This window comes from Balearica regulorum, chromosome 12 (genome assembly GCF_011004875.1).
Source record: "Balearica regulorum gibbericeps isolate bBalReg1 chromosome 12, bBalReg1.pri, whole genome shotgun sequence".
NCBI lineage: Eukaryota > Metazoa > Chordata > Aves > Gruiformes > Gruidae > Balearica > Balearica regulorum.
The window spans coordinates 22,766,633-22,789,118 of record NC_046195.1 but is presented as its reverse complement, the minus strand read 5'-3'; the positions used below and the strand labels follow the sequence as shown (position 1 = coordinate 22,789,118).

Genomic DNA, 22,486 nt, shown 5'->3' with positions numbered 1-22,486 from the left:
GAAAATCTCTTGCCGGGAGAAAAGCAAGGACCTGCCCTGCAGCCATGCCTGCAACATACCCTTCCCACCTCGGCAAGTCATCACGCTCCCTGCTGCTCACTGCAAAGTCCTGTCTCCTACAGACCCGCTCCGAAGCGACCCAGGGAAAGGCAATTGCTGCCCCTTTAGAGAGGTGGATGATTTACTCCATTGCCTGGAATGATTCATTCGGAGTTGGTCTGGTCTGTTTGGTCAGGGCCGTTTTACAGGCTGGGCTCTCGGTTCCTGGTGCAGCATCACCTCGGGGCCCCGCACACGGCAGCTCCGGGTTTCTTCCGATACGGGTGCGCGGTGGGTGCCGGAGGGACTGCCCGTCTCCCGCACTGGAGACCCTCGAGCATCCCTGTATCCCTGGGCAAGTGAGAGAGCTGAGGAAGAGGGAACGATCCCAACAGACATTTGACCTTCCCCGTCCGAAGGCTTTGTCAACACAGAGAAACTGCCTGGAATAGATGTTGCAGAATAAGCTGTTCTGGTGAGCTCTTCGAGGCAGACAAACCCTCATTCCCTTCTGCAGTCTAGAGAGCCTTTAAAAAACAAAACAAAATAAATTGCACATGTGTCTTTTGCACCAGCTTCTGGCTTTTGCACAGGAAATGTGGCTGAGACGATGGCTTTAAATGAAAAGAGATGCTGTCCCTGGCTGCGGAAGGGCATCCTGCTGCCGGCCGGCTCAAAATGCCGCGCTGATGCTAGCCAGGCTGGAAATCCCGTCCGAGCTCAGCCCCGAGCCGGGCTGGGAGGACACCGGCTTTCCCCCGCCGCCCCCCAGGTCTGGGCCGAGCCACCCCGCTCGGGCAAGGGAAGGGGAAAGCGGCTCCTGCCCCCCTTGACTCGTGCACGGAGGCCGAGGTCTTTTTGGGGTGCAGGTGCAGGGTGGTGCTGGTGCAGGGCTGCGCCCCACAGTGATTTCCACGGCTTTTCCCCCAGGAACTGAAGAGCCCCCCGGGCTGCCTCTGCACTGGGGTGAGCGGGACAGGGCTGCGCCCCACGCCGAGCGCTGGAGCTGCCTGCGGCCGGCACCTGCCCCCTCCCAGGGGTCCGGCAGCAGGCAGGCAGGCAGGCAGGCAGGCAGGTGCCTGCGGCAAAGCCCCATCCCCAAGGAAAACGCCGCCGGCTCCCACTTCTCCTCCGCAGACGGGCAGCTCGCCTGCGCGGGGCCGACACGGCCACTTACTGCCGCTGCTGCCCGAGTGCCGTTCCGAGGGCGTGCTGGCCGTGCCACAGTAACGCTTCTGTTATTCACAAACCCCACGCTGTTGTATTTTCGCCCCAGCTCCTGGCAGTGGTCTGGCTGTCTCTAAAGAGTGTGAAGCCCTTCTAAAACTTTCCGGCTAGCTGACAAAGTCCTCCGTGATGTAGCAGTCCCAAGTATTTGCTTGATCTTCTGTTGCCACACATTCTTCCGAGAACAAACCCGCGCAGCAACGCGCGCACGTCATTCTCCTCCAGAGAGCTGGCTGCTTTTCTCCGGTTATAAACCAAAGCTGACAAGTGTCAGACCTCCTGCCAAATTCACGCTGACTGGCATTCTCATGAGTGTTGGTCAAACAGTAAAATCCATTCATTTGTCTAAAAGCAAACCCACAGCATTCTCCTTGTCTCAGGCTGGGACAAAGTCTGTGCCTGTCTGCTCCCAACGCCCTTCCTAGGATGGCAGCGGGCATCGCCCCCTCCTAACCCCGCAGCGGGCACAGGGACGGGCTCTGCAGGGTGCCACGGCCGCAGCCCCGGCCCCCCCAGCCGGTGCTTGGTGGGGGAGATTTAAGCAAGACCCATAGCAAAGCAGGAAACTTAAGGCTTGGGAGGTGCTTGAGGGCGGCAGGCGGTGAGGCTGATGCTCTAGCCGAGCTCCACTGCGAGCGCGAGGCTGGGTGCCCTCCGTCCTGCAGCGGTGCGGCTCCGGCACGATGTCCCCGTCCCCAGGACCCGCCTCTGCCCCCACGGACCCCGGGAAGCTTCGTTCTCCCCGGCCACGGCACGTGGCAGCGAGCGGCTTGGCCGACTCTGGGCGGACCACTGTTTCTGGCTGACGGCAGCATCAGGGCTCGCCGCTCGGATTGACGTGCGTGCGTGCGTGCGCTCTTCGTGTTTGATTAAATGCTTCTGAGGAGGGAGATGCTTCATTTCTAGACCAGCAACAGATTGAGCAACAGAAGCATCTCTCTCTGTTGTGGAGCCTTCAGGAAGCTGTGGGGTTGTGTTTTTTTTCTTTAAAAGACGTTGGAGATGTGCTGGGAGGAAAGCAGAAAACACAGCACAACCGTTGTGCAAACCTGGCAGCTCCCGTGAGCAGCTTGTGCTCAGCGTTCAGCTGGGATACGTGACGGCTTTGAAGGCCGGGTGCGAGCTCTGCTGCTCCCGGAGCCGCTTGGAGCTGGGTGCCCTCGGCCGGGGCTGGGGCACGGCCCCTGGGGTCGGTGCTGCCGCCCTGCTCTGGCCGGCCGGAGGAGAGGAGGCCTGGGCAGCACGGTCTGCTGCCCCGTCACCTCAGGCAGCCTCTAAATAAAGGCTAATCCTGCGAGAGGGAAATTGCCGGCTGCCCGCAGTGGAGCCGATGGGCTCCTGGGGAAGGGAGCATCCCTCAGCCCAGGCAGCTTTTGGGACAAGCCCTCTGCAGATCAATGCCATGTTTTATTGGGGGTGATGGGGGGGCCTCTTCATCTTCCACCTCTTCCCGTTTCTTCTTGCTTTGATGAAATTTCTCGCATGTCCTCGCAGGCAGCACGTCATCGTTGCCCCCTTTGCTGAGAGCCCAATGCTGCGCCTTGCCAGGGCAAAACAAGCCCTTTGTCAAACCTCCGCTCCCAGCCGGCTCCTTCCCGGGGCTGGAGAGCACAAGGCAGCCCGGCTGCACAATGCTGGAGCCCCGCCAGCGCGCCGGGGCATCCCAAACCCCACGCTGTGCCTTTCATCCCGCGTGGGTGGTACGGGGAGACGGGATCCCCCGCTGAGCAGGGCCGTGCTGGGGATGGGGGGGGCCCTGCTGACAGCCCCCCTCCCCCCCCAGGGCCAGGGGCTCGGACCCCTTCCCCTGGGCAGGGGTGCTCCGGGGTGGGAGAGGGGGGTACCCAGGCTCTGCAGGGCCTTTCGGGGAGTCTCTCGCCTGGTCCTGGCCGGCGTTGGCTGCGGAAGAGCAGGTACCTGCACAAAGGCCGGTCTTGATTTCAGAGCTGCAGGGAGACCGGCCAAGCGGCTCTGCAATCGAAATTGTCCTTCACACAGGGTCCCGCTCTTCTGGAGCCGCCGGCTCGGCCCGGCCCGTGGTGGGTTGGGGGGGCTCTGCGGATGCTGCACCTCGCTGTGGGCTGCGTGGGAACTGAAAGGCCCCCGACGCCTTTCCTGGGGGCTCCTGGGCTTCTGGAGGGCTCGGAAGTTATCGCTTCTCAACGCTGAAAGCTCACTGCTTTAGTCCCTAAGCACGTGATCTGGAGTTGGGCTCCATGGTTTAATCAGCCGAGGAGCGGGGCGCTGGGACGGAGGGGTGCTGCCTGCCCACGCTGGCAGCCATCTCCTGCCCTTCAGCAGGAGGGAAAGAGCCCCGTCCCCGCGGGCGACAGCAGCGCTGGCTTTGGGCGAGCGGTGGGACCGCTGCCACGGGCTCGTACAGTCATTATTCCTCCAAAGAGAGACCACAAAATAGCTCCTGCCCAGCAGATACTTGCTGTGAGTGAAACCAGTCCCGCGCTATCGCCGAAACGCGTTCTAGGCTGAGCCCCAGACAAATGTGCGCGGCCCTCATGTATCAGTGGTGAATGTCTTCCTGTTTAAAAGCTCTCAAAATCACAGGGGTAGCTTGTTTTGACATTTGATTAGCCACAGAGAACAACTTGAGAGTGCTCGAGTGAGTGAGTGAGCAAACTCAGGAGCGACCCTGGTGCTGAACGCTCCGGCGATAGAGGCGGATCGGGCAGGGGAGGGTGGGCACCGCTCCAGGGGAAGATAAGTGGGCTGCTGGGAGAGATGAACGCGAGGAGAGGAAGTGGTGAGTGAAGTCAGCTGCAAACAGTTTCTTTTGCTCGCTCTGACTCATAAATTTCATTAATACCCGGGTCTGCTCCGTCTCCCCGGCCCCGCACGGAGCCCGGCGCTGCAGCCAGTCCCGCTCTGCTGGAGGGGACCCCGGCTGCGCAGGGGACCGGGGACCCACCGCCGGCTGCAGATCCCCCCCCCCGGCCCGGCCCTTGCTGCCGGGGGCCCTGGGCAGGTCCCTCAAGGGGCAGAGGTGCCACGCTGCTCGGCTGCCTGCTGCCGCGGCTGGAGCCGGGCTGTGAGAGCTGCCGCGGGCAGGCAGGGCAGGTACCGGCAGGGCGGCAGGCAGGGCTCGGAGGGAGCGGGGCAGCATCCCTGCCCGCAGAGCCCGGCGCTGGCAGCCGCCCTCCCGCAGCCCGGGCAGTCGTGAACTCGCAGGGGTTTGTTGGGTTTTGGTTTGTTGGGGTTTTTTTTTTCCTTTTTTTTTTTTTTTTTTTTTTTTTCCCCTCAGACCTCCAACATGTTGTGTCAGGTTGGTCATGACACTGCAGGGCTGTTTTCCTTTCCCTTGCTATCGCTGCTATCAAGTAGGAGTTAACAGCTCTTGTTTATACAATGACTATCTGGCCAGAGGCTGATTTAATACCTCCCACTTCTTTTAAGTGCAAATAGACTCTAATGTGTGTATTAGGCTACTTGAATGGCTGTTCTGGTGAAATACTCTCTTTCCAAATAACTTATCTGCAGTTAACGCTGGGGAGAGGAGAAGAGCAAATTTCTTTAGAATTTAGCAATAATAAAAAGAAAACAACCCCTTCAATACTTTCCTCTTTCCTTGGCTAAGCCTTTACTCGTACCGAGCCTTGCTGGGTTTTCGCGGGCGGAACCCTCTGAGGGTTTATGGGCCGCAGCCCTGATTCAGCAAATGGCTCCCGAGCACCCCCAGGCCCGAGCCCGGCGGCTCTCGCAGGCGATGCTGCCCCTGGGGACACGGAGCCCGGCAGGAAGGCTGCCGTCACCCCGCCTCCAGCCCGGCACGGACGCCAGCCCCGTGTCACCGCCGTCCCTGCCGCTCCCCGGGCCGCTGGCTCCGGGCTGGAGTGCGGGCACCGGCGGGGCGGGCGCGGTAGCCGTGCGGGGCGGGCAGCCGTCTGCAGCCGCGCTTGGCGGGAGAGAAGAAGGGTAATATCATCCCTGAGCGAAACTGCCGAGTTTCTGCTGAGTCACAGTCATCAGGGAATGGGGAGAGCAATTACAGACGAAAACTGGGAAGGCATCCCAAACAAATTGGTTATAATTAACAAGTAGAAGAATAACACCAGTAATACCATTAGCAGGCCCAAAAGCCATTTGCAATATAATATCTATAATTAGACAGTATACAGCAAAAGCCCGGGCCGAGCCGCTCGCCCCAGGAAGGGAGGGCAGGTGAGTGCGTGGGGAGCCGAGCACCCACGGGCATCCGCCAGCACCCACGGGCATCCGCCAGCACCCGCGAGCGCCCTTGCTCCGGCCACGGGGACCGGCGAGGGGCTGGTCCCCGCTCCGGTGCCCCGGGAGGCTCGGCGGGCACAGCCGACCCCGCTCCCGCTGCCGTGGGCGGCCAGGCCCTCCTCCCCCCGCTCCGGCCGGGGTGCAGCCTGGCTTTAGGGGGAGCCGGGAGCACAGCGGTGCTCGCTCGGGAACCGACGCGGCGCCGAAGCCCCGGCGCAGCCGGCGCTGGTTGAGCGTGCGAGGGGCTCTGCACCCATCCTCTGCCCAAGCGGAGCTGCGGCTCCCGGCTGCACTCATCCGGAGGGTCCCTGGGGCAACGCCGGGGCGGTGCGGGGGCCGGCTGCGGGCAGGGCGGCAGGCAGGGGCAGGGAACGCCGCTGCCCCGCCTGCGAAGAGCTCTCCGACACCCGGTTTTCCCCGTCCGGGTCCGAACGCCGGCGAGCCCGTTCGATGGAGCCGGCGGTGCCGGAGGTGCTGGGCTCGGCCCGAGCGGAGCCCCGTTAGCGAGTCCTGGGCCGACCCCCCGCCAGCTCCTTGGCTCCGTCCCCACCTCTTGGCCAGAACTGTGGCAGTGAGCGGGTGGGCTGAGCTCTTCCCGGCGGGGGGGACGCCGGCTCCCAGCCTGGCTCGGGCTGTTCTGAGCCGCCTCTGCTGCCGGGAGGGTCCTGAGCCGCCCCCCCCCCCCCCCCCGGCACCCTCCCGCCGCCTGCAGAAACGCTCCCTGCCGCGGGGACCTGGGCGTGGGGTGAGAGCTCAGCGGTTACGAGACCTTCCGTGGGAGCATCCCGCGGGGGAGGTCCACGGGTCCAACGCTGCTCCCGGCCCTGGCTGTACCCCGTCTCCTCACACCTCCCGTCCCGAACACGGGGGGGGGGACGGGGACGGGGACGGCGGGGGAGAGGCTCAGGCCCTGGCCCGGTGCCCGGAGGAGCCGGCGGCGGGTCCCGAGCAGGTTCGGTGCCTCCCGGCCCGGGCAGCCCCCGCTCGGCCGCCGCAGCCCAGAGGCGCTGGGCTGGGCAGGGATTGCTCAAGCAAATCCCGCGGCTGAGGGTGAGGTCAAATGGGAGTTTTGCTTGTGAAAGGACGGGGGTAACCGGGGCCTGTTGTGGCAACGCCGGCAACCGACACGGCGAGGCTGCCCGTGGGCGCGGAGAGCCCCGGCGCGTCCCCCCGCCGGCCCAGAGCCCCCCGGGCGGTGCCTTCGCTTTCCTGCAGTCGCTGCGGGGCAGGGAGAAAAGTCCCGGCTCGGAAGTGCTGCTGAGGCGGCCGAGGAGGAGCGCGGCGCCGACCCGCACGGCAGGAATCCCGGCCCCTGCCCGTCTCCCTGCGGAGCCCCGGGACCTGCTCTGGGGTGGAAGAAGGAGAAACCGGGGAAGCCCAAAGCCGGGGCACGGCCTGTTGCGCAGGTTCTTGGCCCGGGCTGGCTTTGGGTGCTCCGAGCATCCCGGGCGGGAGCACCCGAAACCGAACGAGGCTTTGCTGGCCCCGGCCCTGCGGGGAATACCCGGGCCAGAGGCGGCTGCAGGATGGGACCCTCCCTTGGGGGGAGAGGGGGGCTGTAAAACCTTACAGCCAGAGGCAGATAAACCCCAGCTTCCCGCAAAGCAAAATAAACCTGCCGACAGCTCTGCCGGCTCTCCCCGGTCGGTCATTAGTATGCGGTTCGCTGCCTTCCCAGCTCCGAAATCCTTGTTTAGATAAACTTGAAAGCTAAAGGAAATTTGGCAGGCAGGGTCCTGCCCTGCGCAGAGGGCAGATAGTGTCACCTGCAATGTCAACACAGGCTGGGGACTGGGGCCGGGCCCGGCTGCCGTCACGCAGCCTCGCACGGGGAGCGGGGAGCGGGGAGCGCTGCCGGCGTGTCGGGCCGGTTCACCTGGGAACGAGCTGGGAGCACAGGGACCGGCGGGCAGGCGTGTGCGCGCACATGCGTGTGCATCCGTGTGCACGTGTGCGTGCACCTGTGTGTGCATCTGTGTGTGTGTGCACATGTGTGTGCATCTGTGTGTGTGTGCACATGTGTGTGCATCCGTGTGCATGTGTATGCGTGCGTGTGCGTGTGCGCACACGGGTTTCTCCTCTTTCCCCCGCCGCCTCCCCTGCGCCCTAACAGCACGGCCGCGTGGCCTGACGAAGCCGTGCTGAAGCCACAGCCAGCCTCTTCCAGGACTCACAGGTCAGACGGTGTGTGAAGGGGAGATAAAAAATATGGGAGGAAAAAAAAAAAAAGCATTTCCTATCCTTGGTGGTTTGGACCCGTTTCCCTGCAGGGAGGGCGGGGGGTAAGGGGTGGCCATGGCCACGCGGGTGTTCGGACCCTGCCAGCCGCAGCAAACCTTATCCTGCGGGTTTCTTGCCCCCGTTTCTTACAGCTGTACCGTGGCCCAGGACAGCCCTGGGGGCTGCGGAGGGGCCGTGGGCGCCCGCCGAGGGGCCGGGGGCTGGGGCCGGGAGCGCCGGGGGCACTGGGCCCGTTGGGGCCAGCCAGGGGCGGCCGACGTGGGAGCATCGGCCGTGGGAGGACGGGGCGCAGCGGCTCTTCCCCCGCAGAGGCCGTTTGGGAAGGGGAAGGGCAGCTCGGACGGTTTCCCTGAAGGGTGGCATCGCGGTGGGGACGGGACGGTGTCACAACACCCCCTGCCCAGAAGCCGAGCCCGAGGTTTCTCCCCAGACAGGGAGGATGAGGACATCTCCCGTTTCCTCTCCCCGGGCCATGAGACCTCGCACGCTGGCACCGCAGCACAGGGCACATCGTGGCCAAAACCGCTCCTGGGACCCGTGACCTCATAAGGGAGGGATCACCGCGTCGCCCCGCATGGCCCCGATGCCTCCTGCGCCCTGCTCACCCCACTGCGCTCCCCCGCCACCTCCTCCCGGGGAGCTGCCCTTTGCAGGCACCCGGATGGCGTGCGCGGGGCTGCGGAGGGCCGCTGGCCTTCGCCGAGCGTCCCCAGAGCCCTCGTCCTCCTCCTCATCCTCAGCAACACACCGGGCAGAGGGCAAGGCGCCTCCCACCCTGCCTCCCTCCTGCCCCGCTGCGCCCGCCGAGGAGGGATGCGACGTCCCCGGCCCGCGGTGACAAAGGCACCTCGCGGCCGCACGGGCTGGCTGCGAGAGGAGACGGTGGCTTCTCCCACTGAGGCTTTTTCTAAGATCATTAAGGGAAAAAAAAACCCAAAACCCTCAGAAAAAGAAAAATAACTTATAGGAAAAGATCACGGTTTATAATTGGGATGTGCAAATATCAATTTAAGTAGATTTTAAATCAATATGAACCAGAACGTTTCCTTTCACCCCTAATAGTTCTTTTTTTTTTTTTTTTCCCTCCAACCAGGTGAGTTTTAATAAGCTAAAATAAAACAGCTGCTATTTCAGTACAGTCCTAGCGTGAGGAATATCAATTAACGAGAGGCATTCTCGGTCGTTTGAGTTCACCACAACAGCGCTGGAGTTAGAGCTAGATGGGAATGTGAAGAAAATTACAACCTTTTCGGGGAAACCATTAAATAAAAATCAGAATTTGTCCATAAGTACCACTGAGGGAGGGAAGTAGCTCATCTAATGTGTTCTATTTTGAGCAATGAAATGAATTTCCAGTGCAAAGCCGCCGCTTTCCAGTCCTGTCCCCACGCCGCCGTGTCCCCCGCCCCAGGCCCCAGAACGCCCCCCGGGCAGAGGGTCTGGCTTAGCCCCGCCGCGGGAATCGCCCCAGTTTTTGCAGTTCCCTTTCTCGGCTCAGTCAGGCGCAGAGCGGGGATCACCGCGGGGTGCGAGCGCTCAGCAGACGGCGGGGGCTCGCGGGGGGCTCAGCACCCAGCAGCACCGAACCCATGGCGGCTACGGGGGGGGAACCTGCCAGGGGGAAGATCAATTAACCTTCCCCAGCCATGAAAAAGGACGAAATATCTGCAAACCCCAGAGGAAGCGCTGAGGCCAAAGTGCAGCCATTTGGAGAATTATCGCGCATCCCTCCATCCTCCAGCAGCCCGCGGGAGGCCTCGGCGGCTCCGGCAGCCTGCGCCGTGCCGGGCGGTGAGGAGGGGCGGTGCGGCGAGGAAGGGCAGCGCGTGTCCTGTCCCCGAGGGCCTCGAGCAGGGGAGGATTTTCAGGTGCCTTGGCTTGGCTTTGCCATCCCCCTGGGAGCGACGCGAGCGCGTGACACCGGGAGCACCGGTCACGTTTCTCCACTAAATAGATGTCGCCTCGGATGTACTTGGTGGAACGAACTGCCAGAGCGAGCGCTTTGCGGGAAAAATAAGTACCGGTTTCACCACTAGTGTTTCCAGGGTCACTAGCTGCCCGTCGTTCTTGCCGTTCCTCCAGGCACGGGTGGCCCCAGGAGCCCCCCCCGCGGCTCGAAGCACCGTGGGCCCACGTTCCCCCGTGGACGCGCCGTCTCCCAGTGTCTGCTGCCCTGGTGCAGGCAGCCGGTCTCCTGGGGCTGCACTCCCAGGGAGGCTTCGCACCCCGACGCGCACCCCGACGCGCACCCCGACGCGCACCCCGACGTGCGCCGCAGGGGCTTTACAGAGAGCTGCTGCCTCTGCAGAGGGAAAGCAAAGCAAAAGGGAGGCGAAGTGCAACATTAGCGGGAGAGGGGGGAATGGAGAAGGAGGCCGAAGGGCCGAGGAGGGGGCGGGCAGCCGAAGCCGCGGGGGAAGGGGGGGCGGGGGGGGGGGGGGGAGAAGCGCGGTGGCTCCGGCTCCGGTGGAGAATTCCGCACCGGGTTTCTGGTCGTTCCCGCCACCTCGGCCGGTCCCCACGTGGGGGCAGGGCGGGGCCGACCGCGGCGGCCAATGGGCAGCGCCCGGCCCTGACACTTCTTGTCACGTCAACAGCCGGAACGCACCCAATTAGCGGCGGGGCCGGGGGGGGGGGGGGGGGTTGGGTGCCCCAGCCCGGAGCCGCCCCCTCCCCCTCCCCCCAGCACCCCGCACCGGGGGCTCATGGGGGGGCTCCGCTCCGCCCCGACCCCCACCCGCGGGGGGACCCCGGCCCCGGCCCCCGCCCGGGAGCGGAGGGGACGACACATTACCTGCCCCCCGCGTGGCGGCGGGACCGGCCGGGGGGGGCTTTGGGGGTTTCTTCCCCCCCCCCCTCCCCCTTTTCTTATTTAAATGGATACGTTTCATTACTAGGGAGAAAACCTAAAATATTCCTTTGATACACAAAATCAAATTGATATTTAGCCTCTGCTTACTTTTTTATGCATGGCTGCCTGCGCCGCGCGGCAGTGACAGATTGTTTGAGCTGGGAGGAAAAGCCATTCCGAGCTAATTAAGCCGCCATGGCGGGCGGCGGCTGCAGCGGGGGCCGAACAGCAGCGGCATTTGTCAGCGCTCCGGCCCCGCGTGGCTTTGATTGACAGCGCCCTCCCCGGAGCGACAGCCCGGTTAGGTTCAGCCAATGATGTTAGAGGAACGGGGTGAGCGGGGTTTTTTATTGGTTAGAGGGTGGGGTTTGCTGGAGGGTTCCCACGTGGGGCGGGGAGGCTCCGTGTGACGTGAGGGAGAGGAGCCATTTTGTGCCGCGGAGCCGCGCGCGGCCGGGCCCACCCGTGGGGTCGCGCCCCTCCCCCCCCCGCTTTTCACGCGTGAAGCGCAGCCGAGCGCGGGGGCTGCTTTTCCCGGGGGGGGGTAACGGGGCCCGCCGGGGTGAGCGGGCGGCTCCGCAGCCCGGGGGTCCGTGCGTGTCCCCCCCCCCGCAAACACGCTGCGTGGGGCGGGCAGGGCCGGGGCGAGCCGAGGCGCTCGGCGGGGGCCGGGGCCGGGGCCGGGGCTGGCACCACCCGGGGGCTCCGCGGAGCCGCTCGGACTTGAAAGGAGGCGCCGGGGGGGGACGGGGGACCGGCCCCTTCTGCTCCCCCCCCCCCCCCCAGCACCGGGCAGGGCCGCGGCCTCCGCCGGGCCCGGCACATCAAAGGGGCCGTGCGCTGGCCCGGGAGCGGGGAGGGCCGGCGGAGGAAGGGCTGCCGTCCTGCCGCGCTCCTCCCGGGGCGGGAGACGCGTCCCCCTCCCGCCGTACGGACCGTTTTATCGGTACCGCGGCTCGTGTAAGCGAGAACATTGAAGTGACGAAGCGGTTCTGTTCGCACCTCGTTGGGCTGCTTTGCCGATGTAACGAGCGGACGGGCAGGGCGATCCTTCCGGTGCGGCTCCGGGCCGAGCCCTCCCGCCCTTCCCGCGGCGAGACCCGCCGGCGGGGGGGGGGGGGACGGGGACGGGGACCGAGCGGCGGTGGGCGGGGCCCGGAGTGGGCGGGGCCCGGCGGTGGGCGGGGCCCGGGGTGGGCGGGGCGCGGGGGGCAGCCCCGCCGCCGCTCTGGCTACATCGTTTCAGACACAAGCTGGTATTGTGACGTCGCGGCCGGCGGCGCCCAGTCAACGTCCTCTTTCTCCCGCCCCACGTGGGTTCGCCGTTTTCCTATTGGTCAGCGGCGGAGAGGCCGCCCGGGTTTTGTTCCCCCCCTCCCCGCCGCCCCAGCGCTCTGGCGGCGGCGGCGCGGACCGCGTGCTTCGGCACTGCCTCACTCCGCGGCGGCAGCGCGGGGGCCGGGCGCGGCGGGCTCCGCTCGGCGGCACCAGCTCCACCGGCCTCGGGCACCGCAGGGCGCCCCGCCCCGGGACCCCGCGCTCGCTGGCTTTCGCTCTCTCTTCCCCCCCCCCCCCGCCCCGGTTTTTCCCCCGCCCCGCACCCCGGAGCAGCGGCAGCATGACTTGTGGAGTTACGGCGATGCCGGCTGGACGGAGCTGAACGGTCGCCCCCGGGCGGGGGAGCCGCGGCGGAGGCACCGCTCGCACTTCGCATGTCCGCGGCGCCCGGGAAGTCGGATGTGTACGGCCTTCTTCCCCCCTCCTCCTCTCCTCCATGGCCGTCGTGCTCCGGCGTTAGTTCCTGGCTTTGCTTCCCCCTTCTTCTCGCAGCAGGAATACCGCGGGATCCTCCTTCCGCCGGGGCTGTTTTGGTTGGGTTTTGTTGTTGTTGTTGCTTTTTTTTATTTTTTTGGGGGGGGGGGTGATTTTTCTTTTTTCCGAGAGCGGGTGCCGGAAGGGGGGGGGGGTGAGGAAGCGGAGGACCGCGGAGCGAGGCGGCGGCGGCGGCGGTGCGGGGGGAGGATCGGCACCCGGCCCCGGCGGTGCGCGGAGCGGCGGTTGCGGGCGGCTCGGCCGGGCTCGGCTCGGCTCCGCGGGCGCGCAGCGCCTCCCCGGCGGTGCGGTGCTCTGCGCTGGGGAGGGGGGGGGCACGCAGCGAGCCGGGCCGGCCGGGCCCGCTCCCCCCCCCCCCCCCCGCCCTCCCTCCTCCGCCCCCCGCACGGACTTTCCTCTCGTCTCTTTGTTCCAGTTCTCGGCCTCTCCGGGAGCGCTCCGAGGCCGGCGGGCAGCAGCGCACGTCGCGATCGCCGTAGCGAGGCACGGCGCGGCTGGCTCCAGTGACCGCGCCCCAGCCCTGCCATGTACCCCCAGGGCCGGCACCCGGTGAGTCCCGGTGTCCCCCCGACCCCCCCTCCCCGCGTCCCTTCCACCCCCCCCCCCGCCTCCGCTGAGCGCCTCTCCCCGCAGGCTCCGCACCAGCCGGGCCAGCCGGGCTTCAAATTCACCGTAGCCGAGTCCTGCGACCGGATCAAGGACGAGTTCCAGTTCCTGCAAGCCCAGTACCACAGGTGAGCCCGGGGGGGGGCCGGGGCGCGGCTGCGGGCAGCGCCGCTCCTTCCCCTGCCTTCCCCTGCCTTCCCCTGCCTTCCCCTGCCTTCCCCTGCCTTCCCCTGCCTTCCCCTGCCTTCCCCTGCCTTCCCCTGCCTTCCCCTGCCTTCCCCTGCCTTCCCCTGCCTTCCCCTGCCTTCCCCTGCCTTCCCCTGCCTTCCCCTGCCTTCCCCTGCCTTCCCCTGCCTTCCCCTGCCTTCCCCTGCCCGCGGGGTCTCACCCCTCTGCTCTGCCCCCCCCAGCCTGAAAGTGGAGTATGATAAGCTGGCGAACGAGAAGACAGAAATGCAGCGCCATTACGTTATGGTAAGAGACTTTAATCAGATTTCGGATCAGGCTGTAAATGTCATTAGCCGGTAGCCCAGCCGTGCGCTGGGAAACGGGGAGGGGGGGGAACCCCCACGGAACGGGCAGCTGCCTGCACAGGGACCCTGACACCCGGCCGCGGTGCCCCCGGTTTGGGCAGGGAGGGGGCCGCCTGCCTGCTCTCCCTGCCTGCTCTCCCTGCCTGCTCTCCCTGCCTGCTCTCCCTGCCTGCTCTCCCTGCCTGCCCTGCCCTCGCCCGGTGCCAGGGCGCAGCAGAGGCCGGGGCGGCTGGAAGCACCGTCACAAGTTTCCTGTTAACCCCTGGGCCGGCGCCTGCAGCCCCGGGGGGGGCAGGAGCGGTGTCCCCGGGGGGTGTCCCCGGGGGGTGACCCCGGGGGGTGTCCCCGGGGGGTGGCCGGGCTGGCCCCCCCCTCCCTGCCCCGGGGCGCTCGGTGGAGCGGGGTGAGCCCACCCCGGGGCACCCACCCCCCCCCCGGGGAACGTGGGCTCTTGGGCTGCCGCGGAAGCTGCTGGTGGTGAAGGGGGTGCATCGCCGGGCCCCGGGGGGTCGGTTGGGTCGCTGCTGGGTTTAGCCGGACCCAGCACCCCCTTTCCCGGGGGGGGGGGGGGGGAAGGGCCGGGGCTCCCAGCAGCGGTGCTGGACCCGGGGCAGGGAATAAATCCACCCCCCCCCAGTGAGAAACTGGGTTTTTGGCCAGACTACGGGCTGTACCTGTTCTGCCAGGGCTGTGCAGACGCCTGTCACACAGCTCTGCGCCTCTTTGTTTTTCTAAGTAGCTTAGGAGGAGAAAACAGGAGTAAAAAGGAGTGTCCTCTTGTTAAATGCATGCCAGTTAAACCTTATAAACATCTGCTTATTATAAGGTATAACTTCCTTGGCTACGAATGCTTTAAGTGCAGTTTTGACCGGGATGCTTTCCGGTAATGACCTTATGCAAATACCTTATGTTAAATTAATTCAAATTCTTCTTGGCTCTCTTTTTTTTTTTTTTTTTTTTTATTCCCCAGTACTATGAAATGTCGTATGGTTTGAATATTGAAATGCACAAACAGGTGAGTAATTTCAAGGGGGGAAATTGTGATTGATTGATCTCCTGTTGCCCTTTTCTCAACCTGAGATAAAATAGGCCCTGATTGCACTAAATGGGGAATAAGCGCTGGCGGCAGGGATGTGACTCCAGGTGAGATCTCGTGGCCCCGCAGTTATATTCGGAACTGCGGGCTGACGGCAGGCCGGTGGGGTTTTTTGCCTGTATTCAGGAGAAACTTGGCTTTTGAAAAGAGAGTTCACGCCAAGAGGTGAAAATAGCCTTGCCTTCCACATTGGGAGGTCGGTACCTGGAATAACGCGTTCCCGGCGCTCGGAAAAATGCTGTTATCTCCTGCGTTTTCCTCTGGTTTTGTTGTTGGTCCAACGCGACTGTTTCTAAGGTCATACCCCTGATACTCGCCGCGCTGTAGCGTGAGACTTAGAAGGGAATTATCTTCAGGGATACCGATATCTCATGGTGTGTTGCTCAATGTCACGGATTTGTCTTTGCATCTGGAAAATGAAGCAATGTTTGGTACTTTTTCCCCCCCCCCCCCCCCCCCGGTCTCCTCTAATATGTGACTTGCCTGAAGGAAAAAATATAGAAGGCCGTAGCAGAATGGTGTGCTACCTTGATAAGATTATAGTTAAAGAGCCTAAAGGCTGGGCACATGATGGTAAAACTTAAAGGAATAAAGTTATTATTGAGATTAGACCTGATTATTTGTGCTGCTGCTGCTTACTGGTTTTAGAAGTAGTTCTAATTAAGAACGTAAAGCAGATAGAAGTTGACATCAACTTTGCAATTCGCAAATCAGCCCCATTCAACTCCAGAGTAGTTTTGTTTAATAGCAGCATCACCCTCCTAAGTAAGAAAGCGTCGTTAGCCGACTGATGAACTGCGAAGCAGCGAGTCTGTGAATCTGCCTCGCTTCTCCTTCGCGCACACTTCCCTTTAGCTTCCTGGTACGTAGTCACAGGGTAACGAAAATAATTACTGCTTAGTCTTCAGATTTTTAAAAATATCTTCTTGCATGCAGATAATCCCGACTTCTTTCTCCTCGTCGCTTCTGCCTGGACAGAAGCGTCCCTGCGAGGCAGCGCCGCTTGTGGGGAGCCCCGGGGAGCTGCGCAGGGGCCGGGGTCCCCCACGCTCGGGGCAGGCGGGGGCACGGGGGGCTGGTGTGCAGCTCGGGGAAACCTCGGGCACGGTTTGCCTCGGCGAACTCAGAAACGCCCCTGGATGCAGAACTTCTGCTGAGGCCTGTGGCGGCCTCCTGCGAGGACCCCATCCCCGTTTTGCACGCATCCGGAGGGACACGGACCCTGCGGCCTCTCCAGAAACGCTCGAGGGACTGGAGTAACGCAAGCGCGGGCTGCTTTCGGGAGAGGGAATGCCTCTTACCACCTGGTTGCTCGGTGTCGAACGGCTTCGCTCTGCAGCGTTTCGCTGGGAGATGCTGAAATAACGCGGCGAGACATTGAGCTTTTCCCCTTGGTCGAAGCTTTGGAAGCAGTTGCCGTTTCCCGAGACGTGCAGTGTGTTTTCCACCCGTGCGTGGTTGCAACCAAAAACTGATCTGAGAGGGTTTGCGCCGCGGGATGAGCGTGGGGGCTGGAGGGCGAGACTCTGTTACGGGCTCTGGCTTCGGTGGCGTGTGGATGGAGCCGCTCCACCATCCGCTCCGTCTTGTGGCGTGACCACGTAGCGTGTCTTCCCCGTGGCGTTCGGCGAGGCGAAGCGTCTGGGATGGTTTTGGAGGGTTAACGGAGGCGCCTCGAAATGCCCAGGGGTTGTTTTCTGTGGGGCTGGGGCAGGCGCCTGCGGGCAGAGATGCCGCTGCCCTTCCTGACCCGGATTTTGCAGGGTGGCAGTTCCCACGCCGCGGCGTTGGCAGCCCTGGGGAGGCCCTGCGTGGTCGGCGTGTCTTGCTGGGAGCTTCGCTGCCTTGCAACTCGGCAGCTAAATCTTCGCCGGATGATTCCAGCCCGCGCCGAGCATCCTCCGCCTGCTTTGGTTGTTGCTGGTGACATATGCTGCGTGCCTAGTGCTGGGCTGACGGGGGAAGTTTGGGGAGGTGAAGCTGTCTTGTTCTTTAATTGACAGCAATGTGCGCGGTGCTGGAGGAAAACAAAGCAGCCGGAGCCGCTCCGAGCGCGCTTCCAGGCGAAAATGGGGCGAGAGGGAGCGGAGGGATGGGAGAGCTCGGCCCGGAGCGGGCGCCTGGGGAGGGTTTCCCCCTTTTTTGGGCTGCAGCATCCCCCCGAAAGGCATCCCCCGCTAATTGCAGCGTGGTCCTGCCCGCATCTGGTTGAGGGTGGCTAGTCCTGAACAAACAAGTTTATCAGCTGACCTGTTTAGCGGTTGACTTGTGTTTATCTGCACACAATCAAGTAGACTGAAGTGCTTGAATTATTCATGCAGTGTCCTGCCCTCCAGACTTGACTGCTTGTGATTACATCTGCTTGAGACAAACACTGATGGATACTTCATCTTTAAGCAAAAGGGGATTGTCTGTCTGTGGGCTTATATAACAGATTATCTCTTCTACGCTGAATATTAAGTGTGTGCATATGTGGCTGCGTGTGGGGTTTTTTTTTTTCTTTTTCCTTTCTTCTCTTTTTGTTTCTTGTTAAGAAAAAAATGTAGTTTCATAAACAACTCCATATGCAAGGAAATATTTAGGAAGTGACTACCCACTTTGTTGCATATAACGCAGGGAATTGCTCCTTACATCAGTCTTCCTGCTGAATGAAGCGCTCTCTTATCCGGGCTCAGCTTTCTTAAACCTGAGGCTGGTTGGGAGTTTTCTTTTTAAACCTGAGCAAAACTATTTGTTTTTTGTTTGTTTTTTTTTAAAGGTTAATTGATGTTTACAAAAGAAACTTTCGTTCCCCTGTTGTTTTGGCATTGTTTTTGTTCAGATCTCTGTAGATAATCGCCGAATGCAATCAATCAGAGGGAATAACGATTCCAAAAGAAAAACTAATTTTGTGTGGGGAAACGGGACACCTGGGAGAGGAGAACCTTTGTGCTGATATTTTTTTTTAGATTTTTTTTTTCATGGCTGAGAACTCTCCACATAAGCACTTCTTGTTTTCATGCTTAAACACTTCATGCTTGGAACAAACCTAAACCCTCCTGACACTTCCATGGGAAGAGAGGCATGCTTTTTTTTTTTTTTCTCTAGAATATTCCAGGAACACAATATACTTTGTCATGCTTGTTAGCAAGGAGTGCCAGGTAATAATTTGCTAAATACTTCAGAAGCCATCTCATTTGTTAGCGTGATACTCTCAGGTCTTCTAAGGTAGAAGGGAGTAGCTGTCGGGCAGCGTAACCTCTCCCTGCCGCGGGGCCGCTCGCCTTTACGGGACGCACCAGGAGCCCCGGGAGGGTTTTGGGGTCCCAGGTGGATTTTGGGGGTCCCGGGCGAGCTCTTCCCCCCCCGCAGCCTGGGTGGTGGTGGTAATTCTGTAATTGAGGGGTTGTGGCCTGCCCTTCCACACCCCCTCCCTGAATTTAATTCTCATCAGTGAAGCTCTCCACTTTGCTAATAACGATAGCAGCCACAAATAGCTTTCAACATGCCATTGACAGCCTGGTTGGAGAGAGCACTTGAAATAGTGGTAGACAGCTGAAAGTACCCATAATTGTGCGCCGGAGTGAGAACCACACTGCTCAAGGGCCTTATTTTCATGTGCTTAAAGAGACAATATCCTGGTTTCAACAAATGCTTCTGGTGCTTCACCGGCGGTGTGATTTACTCCCTGCCTCTCTCCGACCGCCCCTGCCACCCTCTTCCAGGGCTGAGGTTTTTGGGGGGGGGGGGGGGGCCTGGGGTGCCTGTAGGAGGGTTGTGGTGGTGCAGACCCGTCTTGGGGTGCCTGTGGGGTGACTCGTGGCTTTGGAGCCCAGGAGAAAGCTGGGGGCTCCAGCTGGGTGCTTCTCCCCGGGAGTCGTGCGTGAACCGTGGGATGATGCTGATGCCACGTTCCTGCATCCCATGGACCGTCACCTTCGGCGGCGCTACCAGCCCCGTTGCTCTGGGGTGTAGGCTTGCCGTGGAAAGGCTTTGTGGCGTTTTGACCTCTTTTTCGAGAGGAGGAAGGGTCCGCTGAGTGATGCCGTGTGTTCCAGCCCCTTGTCTCCAGCCTGTGTCCCACCGTTTCAATCAATAAGCAACGGCAGGTTGCGGCCCAAAATCTGTTCTGAGGCCGCATCCGCGATGGCCCGCTCTGGTGCGACTCGCGTCAGAACCGCGTAGGTTCCCGGAGGATCTGTCCGGGTCGGGGGGTGTGTGCGCTTTGGGGGGCTGGGGGTGCTCCTGCAGAGCAGGGCCGGTTTCTGCAAGCACCTCTGTTCCCAGAGCATGGCTGAGCGCTGGCCCCGAGGGCTCCGGGAACCCCGGGAGGGGGTTTGGGGCTGGTCCTGGCCCGCGGGGTCCTGCCTGAGGGTGCCGGGGTCAGGCCAGGGGTGCAGCCCCCAGGGCAGCGGTGGGGCTGGGGCAGCCCTGCACCTCCCGTTTGCTTGCTCAGCGAAGGCCAGGGTGACTTATTTCGGCACAGCGAGCATCTCTTGCCCAGAGCGATGCCTGTGGGGTGCTGTGCCGAGTCCTGCCGGGGTGCAGGCTGCCCCCCCTCGCCCCCCTCCCCTTGTTCAAGGCTGGGGCTTTGCTCGCACTCACGTGCTTCGGGCGATTTTTAAGGTTGCTCCTTTCAGCTCCGCTCTGCGTATCCCCGACTGACGGCCAGCAGAGCTATTTTTAAACTTCCCTCTGCCACGTCCAGGTGTAAAGACGAGAGGACGGGGGGCCAGGGCTGCCGGGCAGAGCCAGCCCCGCAGCTATTTAACACCATGCCGCCGCGCGCTGCTGCCGCCCGAGCCCCTGCCCGGCTCTTGACTCGGCTCCAGCAGCGGCTCTCGGTGCCCTGAAGTGCTTTGGGTGCTGGGAGCTGCTCTGGCCATTTTAAGAGCGGGTGACAGGACTTGCAGCCTCTGGCCAAGCGGTCTGTCTCTTGATTTATATACAGTACAAATGTTTTCTCTGATTTTCCCCCCAGCTTGCGAAACACCACCCCAGAAGCGTTTCTTGTCCAGCAGCAGGTCGGATTCCTGGCAGGGGCGGGGGGTGGCCGGGGATTAGTCGGGATTTCAGGTTCTCCCGACTCCCTGCCCTTTTTAACGAGCGGCACAGAGCGGCCGTCGGCATCCCGCTTCCCCGGGGTGAGCGTCCCGGGAGGCGCTCCCGTGGGTGCTGGGGCTGGGCTGCGCGGGTGGGTGCCTCTCCCGGGGTGCCCTACGCAGCCCCCGGTCTTGTATCCACCGGTCGTTTGCAGCCCCCGTCTCGGCGATGTGCGCCGTGGTCCAGCGAAGATGCAGGGCGTCGGGAGGGGATGCGGAGGCTGGGATTGCCATGGCAACCCGCAGTGGGGGGGGATGGAGGTTTTTCGTGGCAGGAGCAGCTCGGGGGGCTCCGCTGCTGTGAGGCGAGGTGACGAATGAGCCCTGCTAGGGGGAAGGTGGCGGGCCTGAAACCCTCCCCTGTTCTGGCACGCCGGAGGATCTGCTTTTGCTCCCGATTAAACTTTTAATGGGGACAACTAGAGTTCAATATGGTGGGGAACAGGAAAAGTTAAAGTGGACAAATACTTAAAGATCGTCGAATCTCGTGTTAACAGGAAACCTCACAGTTGTAAACATAATATTTTGGATGTCTAATATCTTCTTGCTCGCTGAATCCCACGTGGGAAGTCTCTCTCTCTGCGGAGCGCCAAGTTTTTCTTCAAATCTTTGTTGGAAGTTTGGGCAGAATTGGACTTAAACATGGAGGCGATGGCTCGTCGTGCCTCTTGTTTGTCTGGACCGCGTTAGCGCTCGATGGTGCCCGGGGAAAACCCAGCGCCTTCCGTCCCTTCTCCGCGGGGGTGGCTTGTTTGGATGCTGCATTTTTTCCTTTACACCTAAGCGACCTTTGCGACGCGCAGCCGGAGGGACTGCTCGTGCTGGCACCGCTGTGTTCACCTCGAATAAGGATTGTATTTGTTCTAGAATTTGCTGGGAGAAGGAGAAGCAACCGTGCCGGAGGAGCAATACGCCGAGTGCTTGTTGCATCCAGAATCCAATAGGCTTCGTCTGAAGGAATAAATATTTAATGGAGCTGCAGTTTATATATAATCTAATCGATGCGTCAGTGCCAAAAAGGCCTTTAAAGAGGTTTACCTATCGCTGAGCGACGCGTGATGCGAGCACCGGGGCGGTTATCGGTGGCACCGCTGCCGCTTTGAAGCGGGGTGGCTGGCGGCACGCACGGCGCCAGCCCACGCCGCTGCACCGCGCGACTCCTTCGGACACGGCGCCGTGACCGGGCTCGGTGTTTGCACTTGTAGCTCGCAGCCCAATTTCACGGGCGCGGAGCCGTCGGTGGGTGATGCGTGTGCGTTGGGTGTTTAAAAGCTCGCGCTGGCCAGAGTCTTGGCTTCTGGGCAGGGAGCGTCGTGCCTTCGGCAGCCGCCCGGTGAGCCTCGCGTCCTCGCCTTCGGGTCCGTGAGCATCCTGGCGGCTGCAGCGATGGTACCCGAGTCCGAACCGCGGTCACTTCCCGATGCCTCTGCCCTGACCCAGCGCACCAGCACGTTCCCCTGACCTCTGGAAGGGCTAATAAAAGCATCAGGTGTAACGCGATCACCGGGGCGCTTTCGGAAGAGACCAGGTCCAGAAATATCCCCGTCGCTTTGAAGCCGAAAGCGGCGATGCCTGCGCGAAGGCGCCGCAGGAGCGGCGGGCGGGCGTTCGTGGGGACCCCTCGCAGCAGGTCCCCGAGCTCCGGTGGCTGTGGGGTCTCTGCGGGGTGGGATCGGGGTTCTCCTGGCACCTCCTTATGGTGATGCTGGGGCACGCTGGCTGTGCTTGTTAGGTTAGTCTTGTAGTAACGCCCGCGTCCCCAGCCGCTGCCCGGCTCCTCAAAGGAGGAGTTGAGTGGGTTGAGTCTCTGTTGGGTTTTTCCCTCCAGACTATGATACACGGAATTTTTTTCTCGCAGTGTTTGAGAGCAGGTGGAGCTGAGAGCCCCTCTCTGGGTCGGCACCCCACTGGGGGTGGGACTAAAAATCAGAGCTGCTGTGGGCGCATCTTGGCCAAGCCGTGGGCAGCGGGGAGGGCAAAGCCTCGGCGTGCTGGGGGTGGCACACGGGGGGCCCTCCGAGCAGGGGGTGGCTGCTGGCCGTCTCGGGGAGGAGGCACCTTGCCGGCGGGGAGGCTGGAGCGAGACCCGGTTAATCACTTGTGTTATTGATAACGAGCTGCTCAGGGCTGTCGGAAGGAATTTCTGGGCGTTTGATTCTGTGCCAGGGCTCGGCTCCGGCCATTGTTGCGGCGCTGAATCCTCGCGGCCGCTCGGGCCGTGTTTGAGTTGGACCAAAAGCTGTTTTAACAGCTGCCTCGGCCGGCGGAGCAGCCGGCGTTAACTCTTGGGAGCCGGGCGGCAGCGATCCGGCAGCTCCGCGTGCCGAGCGGGAGCATCCGCGGGGTGGGATGGCACCTCCCGGCTCGTCCAAAACAGGCGCTGGGGTTATCGCTCGAGGAAAACCTTATTCGGGGTTAAGGGAGATGTTGCAGAAACCACAGTTTGGCGATATAGGTTTGTTGTTAAACTCCCAAATAATGCGGTCGAGCTGGCGGGTGTAAGTGGTTACGGGTTAAATTTCCCGAGCGTGATGCGAGGATGACAAAAGGAGCCCAAACGGCTTCGGTTTTGGGGTGGGGAAAAGCCTCGTGGGTGCAGAGCTGAGAGCAGCCGTGGGCGGTGCGCAGCCCTCGCCAGCCCTCCTCCCCTCCCCTCGGCCAAGCTCTCGCCGCGCGGGGCCACGTGCGTTTGCAGAGGTTTCTTCCGAAGAAACTCGATGCCCTCAAAGAAGCGCCGGGA

At 62.3% G+C, this 22,486-nt stretch overlaps 1 protein-coding gene across 14 annotated transcripts in view; it reads left to right on the top strand.

Moving 5' to 3' along the window:
* Positions 1–11,979: 11,979 nt before the first annotated feature.
* TLE3 (TLE family member 3, transcriptional corepressor) overlaps positions 11,980–22,486 on the top strand; it is a 30,081-nt gene continuing 19,574 nt past the window's right edge. For 8 of the 14 annotated variants that reach the window (XM_075764267.1, XM_075764256.1, XM_075764253.1 and 5 more), the window contains exons 1-5: positions 11,980–12,390; positions 12,846–12,979; positions 13,064–13,164; positions 13,447–13,510; positions 14,540–14,584. In XM_075764267.1, the coding sequence (XP_075620382.1) occupies positions 12,956–12,979; positions 13,064–13,164; positions 13,447–13,510; positions 14,540–14,584 (234 nt within the window). In that variant the 5' untranslated portion in view covers positions 11,980–12,390; positions 12,846–12,955. Of the gene's footprint in view, positions 12,469–12,845; positions 12,980–13,063; positions 13,165–13,446; positions 13,511–14,539; positions 14,585–22,486 lie in introns of all 14 variants that reach the window. The other 6 variants (XM_075764266.1, XM_075764265.1, XM_075764263.1 and 3 more) reach the window with 3 other exon arrangements.